The 19,797-nt window shown below is 40.7% G+C and overlaps 2 protein-coding genes across 5 annotated transcripts; one reads left to right on the forward strand and one right to left on the reverse strand.

The window, feature by feature from the left end:
- Positions 1-1,285: 1,285 nt before the first annotated feature.
- Positions 1,286-8,318, forward strand: LOC102720234 (protein RCC2 homolog). 3 transcript variants are annotated; one of them, XM_015836604.2, is made up of 16 exons: positions 1,286-1,655; positions 2,709-2,770; positions 2,836-2,903; positions 3,025-3,146; positions 3,577-3,682; positions 3,813-3,864; positions 3,946-4,063; positions 4,162-4,192; positions 4,369-4,392; positions 4,482-4,606; positions 5,845-5,926; positions 6,042-6,164; positions 6,263-6,316; positions 6,398-6,467; positions 7,008-7,041; positions 7,719-8,318. In XM_015836604.2, the coding sequence occupies exons 1-16, from the start codon at positions 1,418-1,420 to the stop codon at positions 8,108-8,110; spliced, it is 1,701 nt and encodes a 566-aa protein (XP_015692090.2). In that variant the 5' UTR covers positions 1,286-1,417; the 3' UTR covers positions 8,111-8,318. The 3 variants fall into 3 exon arrangements, with proteins under 3 accessions (XP_015692090.2, XP_040378840.1, XP_040378841.1); XM_040522906.1 differs by having other exon boundaries at positions 7,755-8,318; XM_040522907.1 differs by having other exon boundaries at positions 7,758-8,318.
- Positions 8,319-8,691: 373 nt separating this feature from the next.
- LOC102699775 (repressor of RNA polymerase III transcription MAF1 homolog) lies at positions 8,692-12,952 on the reverse strand. 2 transcript variants are annotated; one of them, XM_040522908.1, is made up of 11 exons: positions 12,655-12,952; positions 11,526-11,641; positions 11,350-11,420; positions 11,218-11,267; positions 10,985-11,058; positions 10,843-10,905; positions 10,405-10,492; positions 9,525-9,587; positions 9,368-9,447; positions 9,210-9,281; positions 8,692-9,108 (listed from the first exon to the last, which is right to left on the reverse strand). In XM_040522908.1, the coding sequence occupies exons 2-11, from the start codon at positions 11,555-11,557 to the stop codon at positions 9,027-9,029; spliced, it is 675 nt and encodes a 224-aa protein (XP_040378842.1). In that variant the 5' UTR covers positions 11,558-11,641; positions 12,655-12,952; the 3' UTR covers positions 8,692-9,026. The 2 variants fall into 2 exon arrangements, with proteins under 2 accessions (XP_040378842.1, XP_006652967.1); XM_006652904.3 differs by lacking the exon at positions 12,655-12,952 and adding an exon at positions 12,282-12,514.
- Positions 12,953-19,797: the final 6,845 nt, after the last annotated feature.

Below are 19,797 nucleotides of genomic sequence, written 5' to 3' on the forward strand. Positions count from 1 at the left end.
CACCCATTAACAACTTTACACAGCAATAAGATGACTAAACAACCAACTATCAAGATCATAATGATTTTAACATTGATATAAAAAAGGAAGTAAATAGACCATACAACCATGATTCAAAATTAAGAAAGCAGGTAATAATTCCATACATCCGGACTAGAATAGAGGTTATGTATACAAGCTTTTTAGTGGATACCGGTGATTACAGAACAAACACATGTCCTCATATCCAATGAGTTAGTATGTTTAGCCATGGGATCTAGACCATAGAGTTAAAAGTCCATATGATCTCGGGTCGTAAAGCTTGTTGCCATCTCTAGCTCTAAGACCAACTACTAGATTTAAGAACCATTGCTTCATTTATAGCCAACCTTATAATCAACTCACACAATAGTAACCATATATACATGCTAAATCATTAACGTATGACTCATATATCTCTTCAACACAATATGTTGTCCTATTTTCCGCTCTCTTCTCTCAGCTATCATCCATCTAAACCAAATCTAACATGTCAACCCTCACATACGTCATCATTTATATTGCTATTATGGCGCCCGGGCTTTAAAAAATCCTCTCAAATCTAAAGTAACAACTTGCCCCCACCTGATCAGGACATGTACAACAGTGAGACGATAGCCGTCTATAGACATCCACATCATATTAGTCCTCCTGCGTAGCATCATTAACTCAACAAAAACTTAAACGCTATCTCTACGTTCGTTTACTGCTTGGACACGTGCTTCCAAGTTGCATGTGACAAATACAAGATATAAAAAATAGTGTATTAAATGTTATACTTTGTAAGTAGAGTATCCATTATACAACTTTGTGTTAACTGTCTATATATATCAAATAAACAACGGTTATTTGTACATGCCCTCAGTCAGGACATACAAATCATCACGCTCAAAATCTACCGACAAGTGGACCCAATAACGACAATGGACCACAAGTCAGTGACTCGTCGCCTTGCTAAAGTACAGCCCATCCGTATCGTCTTGGCCTGTCCATAGAAACGAAGCCCGGGAAAGTCTGAAGTTAAAACCACGGCCATAACTAAACCCAGTGACACATGGACCACGAGGTGTTCCTCACTAACAAGTGGGCCCCCAGCTTCCCCGGTCCCACCGGTCAGCTCATAGCTGACGTGATAGGAAATATCTGCTGGTCCATTTTAATTAGCCGACCCACTAGCCGAACCCACTGCCGTACTATGTATCCGCACTGGCTGCTGCCACCACCAGCGCTCATAAATAACAAACCCGCAAAAAAAAAAAAAGCGAGAGTTTCTATCCGCAGCAAGTATTTCCGATTTCAAAATCTCTCTCCCCCATTCGTTGCTTCCTCTCTCCGCTACCCAAACAAATCTAGGGTTTCGGATCGGAATCCTCTGCCGCCGGCGCTGACCCCGGCGGTAATGTCGGCCAGTGGCGAGCCCGAGGAGGTCCCCGCCGCCGCCGGGGCGGAGCAGAAGTCGGACGGCGCGAAGAAGGACGCCGCGGGCCCCGGCGGCGGGGAGCTGCTGTACTGCGGCGCGACCAACTTCGAGACCATGGGGCGGAAGGTGGTGGGCGGGGCGCAGGGGAACCTCGTGTCGCCGACGCGGTTGCGGTCGCTCGTGGGCGTCGACATACGCTTCGTTGCCTCCGGCTGCAGTGAGTCCCCTCGTCCTTCCATCAGTTTGAGATGGTCTCACGGTACATGGAGGGATGAGAAACTGTCACTGGTTTATATTTATTGAGTCGATGCGTGAAATCAGGACAGGTGGAATAGGAATGTTTAAAGTTCGGAGTCATGCTGAAATAATGCCATTCTGTATTAGTTTTAGCATGTTAATGCTGGAAAATGTTGTCATGGCCTATTAAATTAGCCGCATAACTACATAATATAGTACATATGGAAAGTTATAACGCGAGGACACTGGTTGACTGGATTTTTGCGATGTTGACACATGCACGAAACATATAATGTAGTGGACATAATGGTTTAGCTAGATTGCCAATGTAATAGCTCTACAAGCTGTGTGCTATGTGGTCTTAATACGATGCTACCATTTATATCAGTTTGGTTTGGGTGATCTAAGTGAACTTTATGAGCGATGGTGAAGTTCAATTTCAGGGCATCCCATCAGAAGTGTTTAGGCTGGGGCATTATCTGTTAAGATTTTTAGAATTATCCGCTTGACCACTGCAAATTTGTCCAATGCTAATTTTAAATTGAATATTTTGAGATTCAAAAGATGTTTATTTGGATTCTCACGGTGCAATTTTATATTTTAAAAATATATAGCATCTCATTTTGATGTTGGAGATAAAAGGGTATGGTTGATTGGTTACATGTCTGTCAGGCTGTGAATTAATTATAGCCACTCCATCTGAAAAAAATAACGATGGATTGGGTTTTATACGATGGCATTGAGAACTGAGTAGGGATATAATTGCAACAGTTACGTGTGGAGAAATCTATCACATGATATGGGAATTTTCCTTCATCGTCTGTTCTTGCAGAATCTGCTTTATGGTTGATGTTCTTAGTGAAATAACATGGCACCATCGCGATGTGCAGACTCTCTTATAATAATAATAACATAATACAACAAGTGAATTGGTTAGCTGTGCTGTGTTTTCTTTCCTGTAATCCATAGCAGCAAATTCAACATATTGATACTTTTCTCTACTTTTGAATTAACTGTATCACATAATCCCCAGCGGCTTGCCATTGTGTTGCTTTGGATGCTGAAGGACGTTGTTATACATGGGGTCGAAATGAGGTAAAAATTTTACTTGTCAGCCACCTTTCTTCATCATATTTTGTAACACTGTTACTTTCTAGCAGAAGGGGCAGTTGGGGCATGGGGATATTCTTCAGCGTAACCTGCCGACTGTTGTTTCTGAACTATCAAAGTAGGAACCAAATTATTTGTCTGTACTTTAATCGTTAATCGTTGCTTTTGATTTGCTAAATTTATGAATTGACCAGGTATTTGGTTGAGACAAAATGTTTATAGGCGTTAAATGTTTTCAGGTACAAAGTCATTAAAGCAAGTGTTGGAAGAAATCACACAGTGGTTGTAACCAATGACGGGAAGTCATTCTCCTTTGGTCACAATAAACACGGACAGTTGGGTACTGGATCCCTAAGGAACGGTATGCACATTTGGCTTCTTTTTGAACTCAGTGACGTTGGTAGAACACCGAGTACTTGCTCTGTGGAAAAAAAGTACCGTCTTTGAAAGTTTTTTGACTATATCTATATCTAAATTGCAGATAGTTGATTCCTTCTTTTGATAATTTCTCCAATGTGATCTGTTTGCTTAGACATTGATTCTGTACTGCAGTGTTTCAAGAGAAATTTTACATATCTTTATAATACATACTAAATTTTTTTGGACATTCATAAATTATTTCTAGCCTTGCAACACAATGCTTGTGTTATAACTGTTATTTTTTACTTTACGGTATTGATTATTTGATTGTTCAAAAACCTTGTTGGCAAAGTTTTCGGTAGCATATGTCCCCCTTTGTTTCTTACACTATTGTTCTTTCTTATATTCCTTTGGTTCAACAACTGCTGCAGAAATCGAGGCATCACCAGTGCCCTGTCTTGTTACTGAAGCAACCAATGCTGTTTGTGGTGCTGATTTTACGGTCTGGCTGTCATCAGTGGAGGGCTCTTCTATACTGTATGTCTTGCTGAAAATATGAAAACTAAAATTTTCAGCCTATTTTAATTAATATCTGCTTGCTCTGTAGTTAGTGAGTGTTGTTCGTCGATTTTTTTGAGGCAGTATTTTATTCTTCTGTGCTATTCAGTACAGCAGGTCTTCCCCAATATGGTCAGCTTGGTCATGGAACTGACAATGAGGTTGTTCGCTACTCTATTACACAGATAACATGTTCATTTATTTCATATCAATGTATTGATGTTTGATTTGTGCTGTTGCAGTACAATGTTAAAGATGCATCTGTAAAACTGGCTTATGACCCCCAGCCCCGTCCCAGGGCAATAGCTTCCTTATCTGGAAAAACTATCGTCAAAGTTGCATGTGGAACAAATCATACAGGTTTCTTTTATATTTCCAACTATCTATGTTTTTTGGTTATTCTGACTTTGAAGGATCAATAACAATCTCAACGCTGTTTATATACTTGTGTGCTACAGTCGCAGTCGATTCAAGTGGCTACGTTTACACGTATGTTATTTATGCATCAGTTTTTTTAATCCAATTACCAACTTTATATTATTTTGGATTAATCATTTACAGCTATCAAGCCCATTCCACCCATTCCTATTTTCATTATATAAAATATGATTTCTTAAGGTCCGTGTTTATGTTTTCTAATACCATTCCCTTTTTCCTTTGGGCAGATGGGGGTTTGGTGGATATGGAAGGTGAGGCATTGATGCCCTGCATCTCAATATCCCATTATAACAATGATTACTTCCTGGTGTTGATCCCCATCCACCTGCTTATTACATAGGTTGGGCCACAGAGAACAGAAGGATGAGTGGCAACCTCGCCTTGTTGAAGTCTTCCAGAAACACAATGTTCTGCCACCTAATGCTATTATCTCAGCTGGTGCGGCAAGTTCTGCATGCACTGCTGGTATGCTTCAACGATTTCTGGTTCAGCCATTTTTTCTAGTTCATTTTCCTATATTTGCACTCCTGTGTATAAAAACCTACAAGGTATTAGAGTAGTCTATTATTTGGTTCCATCCTAAAAAAATACTTGAGGAAAAACACTTTGGATCTGTAAATTAGCTATGGGAAATAAGCTAAAGTGATTGTTCGACAGGTTTAACCTGTGATGTAAGCTTATAATTGGTTGTGTTTGGCTGTATTTCTGAAATTAGATTAAATGGCATGGAACAATACATTAGTAATGAAACTCATCCTGTTTCATAAGAACTTTCAAAACTGGGAACACATTATTTTATCGTCTGCAGGAATTTTTCCTCTGTCACCGCTCAATACACATTCCTGTACCTTATGCGTCTACAACATACCTGTCAAATTATTGACTTGTTGCTGTTTTATTTATCCTCCCATGCGGGCTATCTTGTCAACACAGTTGTCATAAAAGCATTGCATCGGCTGATACTCTTGGCCTGTAATGAAGCATCGTGGAAGCATTCACTTGCATTTTCATTATTTCCATTGTAGAGCACACATAATTACTATGTTTACACCCTCACTACTTTTATGATTAAATTGAGGTGCTATAGACGAAGGAATCCTTATGTAGCCGAGAAAGAGAGGAGCAAATTAAGTTTTTTCAATGCTCTGGCAGGTTGTTTGTTTTAGTAAGCATTTTATAGTGTAAGCCTGCTTAGAAAAATCCCAGCCTCCATATATGCTGATATATGAGCCCACATCAGTTTTTTTCCAGTCTATGTGTTTCCTGCTTGTTAGATGGGAATAAATGTTGTATACTACTCCCGCTGTTCCAAATATAAGCTTTTTTAGGATTCAAATTTTGTTCCAGAATATAAGGATTTCTACTACCACTCACACCACTACTTGTCCCATCAATCACCTCCCATTCAAATTTCCTCCTTTCTTACCCACAACCACCCTCCCACCCTCAAGGCCCAAACCATCCCTCCTTTATTGAGGGGAACCAATGTCTTTTTTTCTCCAACCTTAATATCTCTGCTAAACAACCTAGAAATGTTTATATTTTGGAACAGAGGGAGAATAATTTATTTCTTGTGAAAAATATCATCCTTGAACCTTGTAGATTTGGATTTTGCTAATCAAAATGATGTTGACTGTGTTGCATAAAAAGATAAGAATGAACACTATTATTGTTAATTGCTGGTTATTTGGTTTGGTTATTAGGTGGTGGACAGTTGTACATGTGGGGGAAGTTAAAGAATACAGGCGATGACTGGATGTATCCAAAGCCATTATTGGATTTAAGGTTCCTCACAGACTGTTAACATATCTATCGAGTACCATATTGTCGTGATTAGCTGCCTGTTCGAGTGCTGTTAGCAAAGTTATCTGTTTAACTTGTGATTTTTTTCTCTCTCCAGTGGTTGGAACATACGGTGCATGGCTTCTGGTAACATGCACCACGTTGTAGGTGCAGATGATTCTTGCATAAGCTGGGGTGTTGCCCAGAATGGAGAGCTTGGTTATGGCCCTAATGGGCAAAAGTATGTCTATTGAAGATTGTTAATTTTACTTTCATACTAGCCTAACAATTGTTAAAACTGTTGAAACAACTCTTACAGTCATTGGGCTTGTAATGCAGGTCATCTGCTAATCCTAAAAAAGTTGACATTCTTGAAGGAATGCATGTCATAAGGTATTTACACTAAAGCTAATGTGTATAAAGTTGCAGCTCCTGTTGATAATATAATTTACTAAATTGATGACACTTCTTCAGTGTTGGTTGTGGATATGGATTGTCAGCGATTGTTGTAGATAGAGCAATTGCTGGTGACCGGCTTGATCAGGTAACTGAATGTGCTCCAATCATCGGCTATCTGCTTGATCTTACCAAGAGATTACAATGTGTTGCACCATTTTACTTGAGATGCTAATTGAAGAAAATTTGTTACTGGTGTTAGCAGCTGTGCTTGTAATGTGGTAACATAGCCTCTCTCTAACAATGCACATTAGTTTTACCATGGATGCTATGCACATACTTTTAGTTTTAAAGCCTTCCATCAGGCTATCTAGACTTGAAACTGAACTACACCCATGCTAAAATGGCAACATTTGTTCTTACAGCCTTTTATTAAAAGCACATATATTTTCCAGTATAAACCTGTACCTTCAAATTGCACATATATTTTCTTTTCTATTGTTTTTTTATGGGTCTCTTCACTTAATTTATTTCATCTCTTATATGGCTTACACTAATATGATATGTTCTATCATCGAACATCTCTTTTAGTACTTGCTGTCTGTTGTGTTAATATCTGACATTCTTTCATTTCCCTATCTATGGATTATACTGGACATCTTCTAATATATAAATGTTTCTTTCTCAGCTGGATATTTATGATGGTGATACCTCCACTGAAGGTTTGCATTTTACATTTCCTCTTATTTTGTTTAACGACCACACTGTTAAAATGTCTGCAGGCTTCAACAAATTTAATATTGAGTGAATACCATGCTAGTTTGGTTTGATCTGTACAGAATAAACTATTATCTTCACTTGTGGCACCTTTTGTTAACTGTCAGTTTTTGTGAGCTTAGTTTTGTCTAGAGCTATGAACTAATGTAGTTAAGTCCTTGTGCCGGGAGGCTGGTTCTATATATAGGGGTGGAAAAACACTTGATATAGTGCCAGTGTGGTTGTTGGCTTGTTGCTGTAAATTATAGAAGTATGAGAGCAGTTCCTTTTACCTGCCATTTCTAAATTATGCCGTTACTTTGCATTTGGTTTTATGGAGCTGAAAAGCCCAGCTGGAGAAGTTTACAGTGTTTTATAACATTTGTTTCTGGTTCACTATTTGTACTGGCTGTTGTTTAGCGTATACATGTTTGATTACTTCCCATGTGTAGGATGTATTCAGTACTAGTAATCATGTATCTTTGAAGGTCAAAGTTTTCTGGAAGTTTAGTTATCTTTGTGTTGATTTTTGTACTTTAATACAGCTTTTCTGGGGCATATTATCTGAAATTGAATGGGCTGGTATTCAAGTTGTGCAGGCTGCTAATGTCTATAATATCTTTTACCATTTTATTATTTCCAGTCTTTCTAATGGATGATTTGGAGCTCTTCACTGCAGTAGAAGACCGAGTGGAGGTCCATGTCACCAAGAAGCCGAGGGCTTCTGCTAGCACCAATTCACGATCCAATAAGCGCAAGAAAGCAAAGGATGTTTCCGAATCAGACGAGGATGATGATGAGGAAGATGAAAGCGGCGATGACGAAAATGGTGAAATAAGAGGTGCTAAGGGCAGAGGACGTGGTGGCAAAGCCTCAAACAGAGGGAGAGGCAGGGGAGCCAAAAAGGCTACTCCTGAACCAAAGCCATCTGGAAGAGGCAGAGGCCGCCCAAAGAAAACCGAGTCTCCTGCTCAGAAAACTGTGAGCTCAGGGCGAGGCGGGAAGAGGGGGAAGCGAGGAAGAGCTCGGAAGTGAGTTTGAAATCTTGGTAGGGCATTGTTGAACTCTAGAGTCTCAGACCGTGTGATGTCTAACGCCTGCTGCGATCCAACCCACCATTCTAGGGTATTTGTTTCCTTAGCGATGCTCACCCCCAACCTCCTTACATTGTTGAGCCTGTTTTTTGAATGGAATTACCTCTGATGTGGAAGACTTGTCTGTTATTGAAAAGCCTGTTTATTTAGGCTCCAGGAGTCCGTTTTAAGAGCCAGCTCAAGAAGAGCCCGGAGCTCAAAAGAGATGATGCACACTGCAGCTTCTGAAGTCACTGAAGGTTACTCCCTATCATCTCTGGCTAAACCGAGGAAGTTGGGAATGTGGAGCACGGTTCCCTCCATATGGCTGGATGAAGATGACGATAGCCGGTTGCCGTTAGCATCATTTTGCGCATACATATGGCATGGAGGTGATATTAGGCATATCCGAATGGTCCCAAGCATGGAGCTTGTCGCAAACAGTGTATCGTGCCTTGACAGTCAAGAGTAGACAAGATTCACCAGATCAAACTTCGCCTAGCAACAATAAACGGCACTGCATCGTAATTCAAACAACAGCAAAGCAAATTTGCAAATTAGGTTACAAGCATAACATAGCATTCTTAGATATACATTATTCAACTCCATATAATGAGAACTTCGATCTCAACCAACACTAGCTTAGGTCAACCAAGTAAAATGCCGGTTAAAGTTTGGCGGTCTGGAAAAGCAGAATTTCTTGCGGTCAAATATTTAATATTATGCAGGCTTCGGTACAGGTGAAGTCTGCTAATAAAAGGGTTTGGGTTGTAGTTCCTACTGGGCAACTGCTAACCTGCCATACATGATATATATACTGGTACTACTACACAACTGGATGCCATGGTTGGTCATTTTTCCTGCCAGAAAGTGGTCAATTATATGTCCATGTCAATCAGTGCATCTTCCTCATCACCATCAGACAGTGCACTGGTTAAGAAGTCGTCTCCTGATATTTTGCTGTGATATTATCACAAACTTGTCATTGTCAGTAGTTCAAAACATAGCAAACCATGTTTGCTGGCAAAAAAAAAGCATTCAGAACTGTGGCAAATGCCTACCTAATACAACTGCAACGAAAGCTCACAACTCGCTTTAGCTTCCGATTGTAGAAGAAAAAGTTGATCGACCATCTAAAAGAACAAGAATGTACCGTATCCATGTTATAATATCTTTCTGATTGCTAAGTTAAAAACATGATTATCACAGTTTAGCTTACATGACCCCTTTTTCAAGAAATGGATCTCCATCTTGGTCTGGGTTATAGCTGTAGATGTCAGACTCTCTGATTTTGATAACCTACAAGTCAAGTTTAACAGTATAATAACTATATGAATGTCCAACTCCTCTGAATTAAGCATCATGTAGATGCAAACCTCATCGATGACATTAGTCATACTGTCCAGAAGAGATGTGCCCTCATTTCTTGCTGCCCATTGCTGAAAAAACCGTCCAATTTTAGGTTAAGCAAATCACACCGGTGAAAAAGGAAATGGCCCATCATAATGAGAAAATTGAGCTATTTCTTAACATATAATTTTTTTCACTTTTGCAGCCATAATAAACCTAATAGTGATATCCTGCATGTTTACAGACCAGTGTTGTGGAAAACGGAATACGGATGTCGGACGGAGAGGGTACCGTCAAATGATTAATCGGAATACGGACGATTAATCGGAATTATACGGAAATATAACGTTTATATTAATATATGTATACATTAGTATTACTCTTTCTTTTGGGGATATTTAAATGTCTAAGATCATATAAAATAGATGTATTTATACCATTATTAATTTGAGCAATCATAAAAATAATCATGTCGTGTAAAGGCTAGAATTTCATTCCAAATAGTAATATTTTTAGTTTATTTTTATTATAAATTGTAAAAAAATATAATAAAATATAAATGGTAGTAAACATAGACACAAATATAAGTATAATTAGTTGCCAATGATAGAAATGTCAAACATACCAAAATAAAATGTATAGAGTCTAGATAGGTTAGCTATTGTGGCAGCAGATTTTTCTATTTATACGGATTATGCGGACGATTAAACAGAAAAACGGATGATTAATCGCTAAATACGGAAATTTAACGTTCATAAACGTAAAATGACAACCGTATCATCGATACGGGACGGTTTTACTACCGTCACCGATTAAACGGCCGAGTCGGCTGTTTTCCACAACACTGTTACAGACAGACCTATCTTTGGATTAAGAGTAGAATACCGGGGAAAAAAGAGGTGTTACCTTAGAAGCCTCAGATAAGTAGGTGTCTATCATCTCCCTGAAGCTTTCCCACTCCTCTTCTTTGAAGAACAGGTGTGCCCGAACAGCACTGCTAAGTGAACAAATGTTGATAGAAGGATGTTATCTAAAGGTCATCCTGTCATGCATGTGTCACATAACAGCAAGAAGACCTTTAAGAAAGTTACAGCTCTGTTAAATACAAAAGGCCAAGGGTAATGGAGAGAATTGAACTCTCAGCTCAAAGAGCAACGGATATCAGTCCGTCTGTCATACCATTTGACAACACCCCCTTAGGCTGGTTGGAAAGGATAAAAGCGGGTTGCCGAATCGCCAAAAAAGCTGACTATGACATTACCCAATATCCTTCCTCCCAGATGGTTTCAGAACATACTAGTTATGAAGACAAAACTACCTTCCTGTACCATGATAGAAAATTACCTGAAATCATAATCTGGATACATGTGGCTAAGGGTGAGAACTAGATAGATCAATGCCTTCCGGCTGGAATTGAACAAACACAAAAGACAGTTAGTATTGTAAAATAGAGATTGCGCAACAGAAGCAATCTTCACATGATTACCTTGACCGAGATGACAAATGCTCCACTGGTGATGAATGATCACTATCAGAAGACTTACCAAGGCAATCAAGAATCTGAAAACACAACATTTTTTTTAATAAAATCGATACAGTAAAAAGCATAGCTTCAGTTTTCTAAATAAGACACAGTAGTGCAAATGCATGCTAATGCATTGCCTAATTATCCTAAAAGTGACCTCAACGGTGATATATCGCATGGAGGGAAATATGTACCTCGTGTTCTAGACTTATTGAAAGTCGACGGTCATTACCAGTGTGCTTGCCTACAAATCAACATAGGAACTTGTCCTTCATTGTCATTAAAACTCTATGCTTGATAAGAGACTTAGTGGAGAATATTCTTACATGAAAAGGCTTCGAGGTTTCCTCTAATTGTACAATCACCAAGGTCGAGATTATCAAGGAACAAATTTATACTGAAACAAAATGAACCAAATAGTAGAGTTAAAAAAAATGCCTAAAATTTGCATGCTGCCAAGAGTGCACCATACGAAGAAAGAAACAAAGATTAGAACTACTACCTGTCGAAGGGGGTGTATTCTAAAAACTTCATGTTGAGTGTATTGAGTCAATTGTGAACTCATAAAAAGAGCAATGAAATCGGATGTGTCTCAAGAAAGCAAGATTAAAACCTCAACTGCATATAATGCAACAGTAGTCATTAATACATAGAAATCAAACAAAATCGGCAAGAAATAGACGAAGACACATAACTATAACAAAAAGAAAAACACCCAGCACTAGCCTCCTTGGAATCTAAACAAAAACAATCAGAAATTATGATCCTTAATAACAATAAAAAACAATCAGAAATTATCTCTAGTACCTTCCTTATCCCTATCAATGTAACTCTATATATACCAGCCCCCGAGGCTTAATACAATCATCCACATATGCAGTATTTCTGTCCCTTTACTATTGAACAGACACTTCTAACATATTTCCTGTTCAGGTTGGTTATGGAGGCCAAGGAAACAAGCTTGGTTGCATCAGTACTCAGTTAGGGGTGAAGGACGCAAGGGGGCAAGATCATCAAGAGTAATGCGGGTGGAGAGTGGAAGCGACGGCTAGGTAAAATTGCCATCAAGCAGAAAGTTATCAGCAGCAAGCAAGACCCCAAAGAAAGTCTGTTCCGATTCCATTCCTCCCCACTAGAAGGGCACATAAAAAAATTTAAAAAAAAATCTCAATTTACACATTACGCTCTGAACGGGTAGACCAATTTCACACTAACGATTTCATCGGCATCGAGTCAAACGTATACAAAGATGACCCACCGGAAAATCACGCATGCGGATGCGAAGAGGAAGGCATCATGCAAATGGAGGAGAGACCCGATGTGGACCACGAGATCACCCGCAGGTTTCTCCTCTCGGTCTCAATTTCAGGGTTGCGGTTGGTTCGGTGGAGGAGCTCGTCTCCGCACTGCGGATATTCCTCATCCATTCCAACCCATATAGGGATGAGGACGAGGTTTTTTTTTTTTTTTGCAGAATATTCCAACCAGATGCTGTACGATGGGATCGCTCCCTCACGCGGGCCTCACGTGACACACGCGCCGCACCTGGTCACCGGCGGAGCGCGCCGACGAGGACGCGACGGTGGCCGGAGTTCGGAGAGGGGTTTAATCGACGGGGGAGGTGGGCTCACCGACGTGGAGATTCAGAGCGTGGCCGCCGCTGACCGGACCTGAGGAAGACGACGGCGTTCCCGGCAGCGAACCAGCGGCCGGAGGGCCGAACTGGGTTGGGGCTTTTGGAGGGCAGGGTCAACGGGTGCCTCCCGCGCCTCGGATCTCCCCGGCGCGCCTCGTCTCCTCCGAGCACAGCGCCACCGCCTCGGTGGGTGCCAAGGGAGAAGGAGAAGCAAGGACGGCAGAAATGCGCTCGCGGCTCCGGATTCGATTCTGTCCACCAGAAACCACGGAAGCTGGAGCCGCCCCACGGCAGAACACGAAGCTGGGAGGAGCAAGTGCGGAGTTAAAATTGAATCTGTAAAACTTAGGCCCAGTTAGATCTTCAAAATGGCAAAAGTAATTTTTGATAAAATATATCTGAACGTTAGGTAAGAAAATGATAACTTTGCATTTAACATTTGGCAGTCTAGAAGTAACAAATTTCACCAAAAAATACATAAATACATAGAAACACGGACCACCTCTCACTTTTATCAAAAAAATATCAACGTTTACATGTCTCTAAACACCAACTTACAAAATGCAATGACAAAACTTTTACGATCAAAACTTTGCCATTTGGCATTCCAAATGCCGCCCTGTTTAGAGATATTTGGAATAGCAAATGGAAAAATGGCAAAAGTTTTAGTGGTAAAAGTTTTAGCATTTTATTTTTGTAAGTTGGTGTTTAGAGGCATTCAAAAGTTGCCAGCTTTTTGGTAAAAGTGAGAGGTGCTCCGCGTTCCTATGCACTTTTTGATGAAATTTGCTACTCTATACGGACAAATGTCAAATGCAAAGTTACAAAGTTGTTATTTTCTTACCGTAGTGTTTAGATCCATTTTGTCAAAAAGTGCTTTAAAATGGTAAAACTTTTGTTGTTTTGAAGGATCTAAACAGTGCCTTAAATTTTAAATTCATCTAGAGAAAATAATTGATATGCTAAAATTGAATTTTAAAACTTAAATTTAGAATTGGTTTTATGGTTTTATTTATAGTTTATTTGTCAGTGCTTTAATCACGTGCATCATATAAATTTGTAATTATAAACATTTTCTCGTCATTAACAAGTCATTTTATTTTTTTAATTGCAGCGAAAAATGTGGCAGAGTGGTCCCAGCACCAGCAGCAGCTCTGGGTGGTGTACAGTAGCACGCCAATCTGGGCCAAAATGGGCCCATAGTCGTGGTACAACTTTGTTCGCTCAGAGCCGAATCAGGCTACAACGAACACAGGCCCGAAATTTAGGTTTTAATTCCCTGTACAGTACAGTGCTCTATTCATTTCGTATTCAGTACTCCCTTCATTAACAGTTTTTAACACTCATGTTGTTTAGAATGCAATACGCTGTGATTTAACGGTATCTATTTAAAGTTATAACTTTTTGCCAAAAAAACATACGATTGATCAAAATTGAAATTTGAATAGTGCATGAACTACATGTCTGGTGATTAGTATTTGAGACGGAGATGATACTGTATTATTTATCTCAACTCTACTACTAATACTGCATAAACTTGAACTCGACCGGCGATGCACGGACATGTAGATGAAGTGTACACCCTATCTTTTCGTGTATGCTTATACTTATAAGCTAAAATTTGAATTTTAAACTTTAAATTTGAAATAGTTTGGGATTTTTTACCGAAGTTTATTTTTTAGACGTAACTTTTAGATTACTAAGAATACATATATAATTTTTTATTGATAACTTATTTTTCATTTATAAATATATCATTTGGTTTTTTCCTCGAAAGAACCAACAATTACCCATAGCAATATTCACCAGAAAAATGCACCACACTCCACTATAGTGAAGCACCTGTACTGTACAGATCATTTGCAGGTGGCAGCACGCTGACTTCTGGGTCCAGGCGTCCGATCTGCTGATCAGTTTTTAACTCGAAATCATACAGCTATATCGGCATTAACAGTTTTAATAGCGGCTGGGTGGAGATTAGGGGTAACATGCACCATGCGCCGTCCTCTCCGTGATCCATCAGCAGCATGTGGGCGTCCGGTCGAGTACATGATTGACCACGAGCGCCCAGCAGCAGCTACAGTGTGCAGGTTCCCATTCCATCGGTCGCGGCTGCAGAGAGACCTGACCTCACCTGCGTAATTTGGCCGGATTTCAGAGCGAGATTCTTCGGTGTCTGCTGATTGGAATTTTGGAGTTTTATCTGCTGCTGCTGCCCTGCTGCCGAGTACGTACTGTACTTGTTTGTTACTGAAGATAATATACTCTGGTAGGTAGCTGTAAGAATTTTTGTGCATTTTATCTTGGAAACAGACAAAACTGAAACTTCATCTGCACTGATGTTTTTGCTGGTGAGTGGTGACTGAAGAAAGATCAAATGCAATGCATAGAAACCAGTGAAAGACACCTATAAGAGTCACTGATCATTTAAAATTTATACTTTCTTGATACATTTCAAAGATAACACGCAACTTCCGGTCTCTACACCAACTAGAGCACACACGATTAATCTGATCTCTACTTAGTCTCTGGTGGACAGGACTATCAATTGGTCATGTCAGGGCAACGAAAATGTACCTTGATCCGTTGCTAACCACGTTCTAGATTGTATTAGACTGCAGTGCAGTATGTTTAGGCGTTGTCAAAGGAGTAGGTGGCACAGACAGGAAACATGGAAAGATAGGCGATGGCGCTCTCCTAGCTACTACTACAACAGAAAGAAGACGAAGACGAAGAAACGTGAATGGAAATTGGCTTACATTACAATACCACCACCAGTTAGGTGAAGCTTCCCTGTCCTTAGTGCTAGTTATCAAGGCAAAGCTGGGATATTAAGAGCTACTCATCAGCTAACTCTCCTTGTCATTTTCAGTTTTCCCCTCTCTTCAAGGTTTCAATCAGCTGGGTTATCTTGTCATTGTTGCTTCATCCTCGATTCACTAGTCTACCATATAATGCAGCAAAGATTAGTGTTAGTTAAGTAGCTTAGGAATGCATGCATGCATGCGATTGTCCCATTGATATTTCATCTCCTGAAACCAAAATCTATCTCATCCATCACTCCACAAAATTTGATTCTTACAAATGTATGGTTTGTGTAGGCAGAAAAATTCAGCGAGCAATTTCTCGCTTCATTTAGTTTTTTTTCTAATCCATGGACTTTATTAAAACTACTAGTACTCCTTTTTTTGTACATGAGAATATTCCTGGTATGCCAGCATATGAGCAAACATTAATTTAGTTTCTCTTGAATTTTCCTCCATCGGCAGACAGAACATACCACCTAAACCTTTTCTAGATATATACAGATAGGTCTAATTTCCGGATAAATCAAATGGCAAATCCAATTTGATATCGAAGCCTGACCTTTCCTTAACTATTTTATCCTTTATCCGTTAGGATTTCAACATTGTTGAAAAATTATTCCAAAGACTTCATTTTATTCTATAACGTACCAATTAGCCAATTGAGGAAGGGAATTTACTCTATAACAAATTACGAGAAGGCTGCATCAACGGTACTCTCTTTGTTTTTTTATTTGACACTGTTGACTTTAGTCCATGTTTATCTATTTATCTTATTTAAAAAATATATAATTATTAATTATTTTATTATGATTTAATTTACTACTAAAATAATTTTAAGCATGACTTTAGTTTTTTATATAAAAATTAAATAAGATGAATAATCAAATATGAATTCGACGTCAAATTAAAAAAAGAGAGAGATACAACTTATCCCGGTTGTGCATTTAATTTGTCTACCCTAATGACATGGCAACCGCATTAGTTTCATCGCATTGGAATATATATAGGGTAGCGTTGCCATCCCATCAATCCATCATTGCCAACAAGGATCAAGGTTAGTGCACGTACCACGTACAGCTCGTTTGATTAGGATGGGGTTTAGGCTAGTCCCTAGAACCAATAATCATACAACCTTTCAGAGAGTTGGCATCATTAACACAAAACCTTAACCACAATTGATCATGCCAATACGGAAATGATGCACTTGTTCTTTGTAGTAACTGCGTTCATTTGCTTAATTTGATCCTAATTATATATTCCTCCCATGTTACCTAACGAAAGCTTCACATATAGTACAGAACATTAACAAGAGTCACGATAAAGAGAAAATTAAAGGATGTTATGATTGATATTGAATCTCTGTATGTACTGTCCAAACTGGTGGACACAATTATAAGCATGGAACCCCGTTGGATCTCAATCTTCAGATGGCTAGATGGCAGTAGCATTCCAGTCCTCTCAGATGGCCTGTGCCCTCAAACTTGCTCTTTTTCCTCCACAAGCAACATGGAGTAGCCTGTCACTGCCTCCCAACTCTCTGACAGTGACCTTTCATGTGGCCCCTAAATAATCACCTCCAAAATTAACAAGAATAAACGAACTGTCACAACAAACCCTGACCTAATACATGTGAGCTGGTACAATGCAGGCCAATTCGTGTGCCTCCAATCACTGTTGTCTACTTCTGAAACAAGCAACCCATATGTTGCAGTGAGCAGAGAAAAAAAAGAAGGGTAGTGTGTGTGCCCCCTTTGTGTTGGGCATGCATGACTTTTGGGCTATCCAGGGACCATATATGGGATAAGATATGCTTGCCTCTTTCTTGCTTTAGTTTCTCACATAGTCACAATTGTGTGTGAAGTTCAACAAGTGGGGAGGAAAAGAGAGAGCAATGGCATTTCTTTCTTTCTTAGTTTAATTCTCACATTAGCTGATTCCATACCACAATTCCAGAAACTTTCACGGATCATGACATTTGGTATCTTTGGTCACAATCACTGTAACTGTATTTTTCACCTCTACTTGCTCCTGTCAAATCTGCTATACCTGCTTTTGCACAGCTCAAATTCAGCATTAGGCCTTATTTATCGATGCTATTGGCATCAGTACAGATCAACTCATGGTCAGAACAAATGTTGACCTGCTAAGAACCTAAGATCATGGTAGGGAGGAAACATCAAACATCAATAAATAAATACTAAGGATGAAAAAGAAAAGGTAGCACCAGTACCACCACGACATGAAGAATCATGGCTGCTTTTGGATTCTGGTCCATCTCTCCATATATGCTCATGCTAATGCTATGCTCTAATCTAATCTAATCCACACTACCGGTCATTCCTTTTCGCCGAGGATGCCTTTAATGTAAGCATCATTGCACGCTGCCAAAAAGCACCTTGGTGTTTGGATATAGTAGTATGCTAGCACCGTCTCTAGTAACTAATATGGTTTTATGCATTTGACGCTTGCTTAGACAACTAATTACCGTGCTACGGCCGTTGTTAACGAGGTGATTAGATGATGCTTCCTTTGAATTCTTTCTGCCTGTTTCTTTCTGGTCCTGAGAGAGAGAGAGAGAGAGTTGCAGAGGGATACAAAGGCAGGAGCTATAGGAGATAACGTTGTTACGGTGGCAGCGCACGTGGCTGTAACGTGGCGAGCAGGTGGGGTGGCGCGCTACGTGTCCATGTGCGAAAGGGCTGGCACGTGCCCGGTGGTGTCGGGTGGCCCACTGGCAGCCGCTGATGATCTCGGACACCCCTCGTTACGCACGTGGCCCACTTTGGTGGTGGTGCTTACATTGGGAAAATTTTTACAAAAAGTGTCATGTCAAATGTTTGACTGGATATTGGAAGGAGTTTTCAGACGAAAAAATAAATTTCACGGCTAGCCTAGAAACCGCGAGACGAATCTTTTGAGCCTAATTAATCCGTCATTAGCACATATTGGTTACTGTAGCACTTATGGCTAATCATGGACTAATTAGGTTCAAAAGATTCGTCTCAAAATTTTTTTTATAACCGTGCAATTAGTTATTTGGTTTATTTATATTTAATACTTTATTTAGGTGTCTAAAAATTTGATGCGATGTTTTTGAAAAAAAAATCGAGAACATTTCACATGCACTCACTCGCCTCACTTCACTCACCCAGCAATTCGTTAATGGCCACTCCCCTACGAGCTTAACATCGCTCGCGTGGTGACCACTTAACCGTCATAAATTAACACCTTTGACGGCCAGGCCAGCTAGCCGTGTGACCAAGACCTGACCAAACGAACGACCGTGCCAGCACCCAGCGTCGCAGGGGAAAAAAGTAGCGTCAATGACTGACGAGCCGGTGGTCGGTGCTGCTGCTGCTGTGCCAGTGCGTTGCAGGCAGCTCGTGAGAGTTCAACCCAGTGAAAAAAAAAATGCTGGCGATGCGGCGGCCATGACGCCGGCTGGTGAGCCGGTGAGGCGATGAATTTTCCGCGCTCCAACGCGATCGCTGTGTCTCACGTGAAACGCCAACCAACCACGGGCCCGGCGGCCAGCAGAGCTCGCGCGATCACCCGCGACACCGCCACCGCCGCCACCAACCCGGAGTACCCAACGCCCAACGCAGCGCAGCGCAGCGCAATGCAATGCCATGCAGCAGCAAGCGGCGCGCAGCCTCCCGGCCGCACCGCAGCAACTTTCTCGTGCTCGCCCCCCACCCCCCCGCGCCGCGCGCGACGCGTTCCGCCCTTTCGTCTCGTCGATCGAGACGTCGACGGGCGTACCGTTTTGCCCGCCCCAACGTACTGCAGCAGGTGAGGCATCGTGTCATCTCGGTCGCGACCACCGCTGCGTTCCCCTTCTTGTTGGTTAGTACGAAGGTCGCTGTACTTACCAGCTGATTTTAATTGCAGGGTATCGCCTTCGCCGCATCCTGCAGCTGCCCTCTCAGTTCTATACGAATAGTAACATGTGCAGGATCGATCTCGACCGTGCTTACAATTAATAGCAGCGTTAGTGCCGCGAACTAGGAGTAAAAAACGGTAAGAACGAACGAATGTTGAGTTGTTGACCTGTGCTGTTGTACTGCACTAGTACGTAACAGGAGAGACCGGCCGGCGATCCCCAAATTAAAGAAGAAGGCAGCAACGCGCATCGTCGAAGTACGCTCGCTGGCCATGGCTAAAGGACCTAAGGTTGATAGGCGTGTCTAAATAGCTTGCATTCATGGCCTTGTTATTCCCAAATTAAAGCCGCCGTGGACTTGCAATCGTTTGCGTCGGCCGGCCGGAAGGTACACCATGCCGTGAAATAGGAGAAGCATGTCCACCATGGCCAAAATTTAATTTTTAAC

Source organism: Oryza brachyantha, chromosome 4 (assembly GCF_000231095.2).
Source record: "Oryza brachyantha chromosome 4, ObraRS2, whole genome shotgun sequence".
Lineage (NCBI taxonomy): Eukaryota > Viridiplantae > Streptophyta > Magnoliopsida > Poales > Poaceae > Oryza > Oryza brachyantha.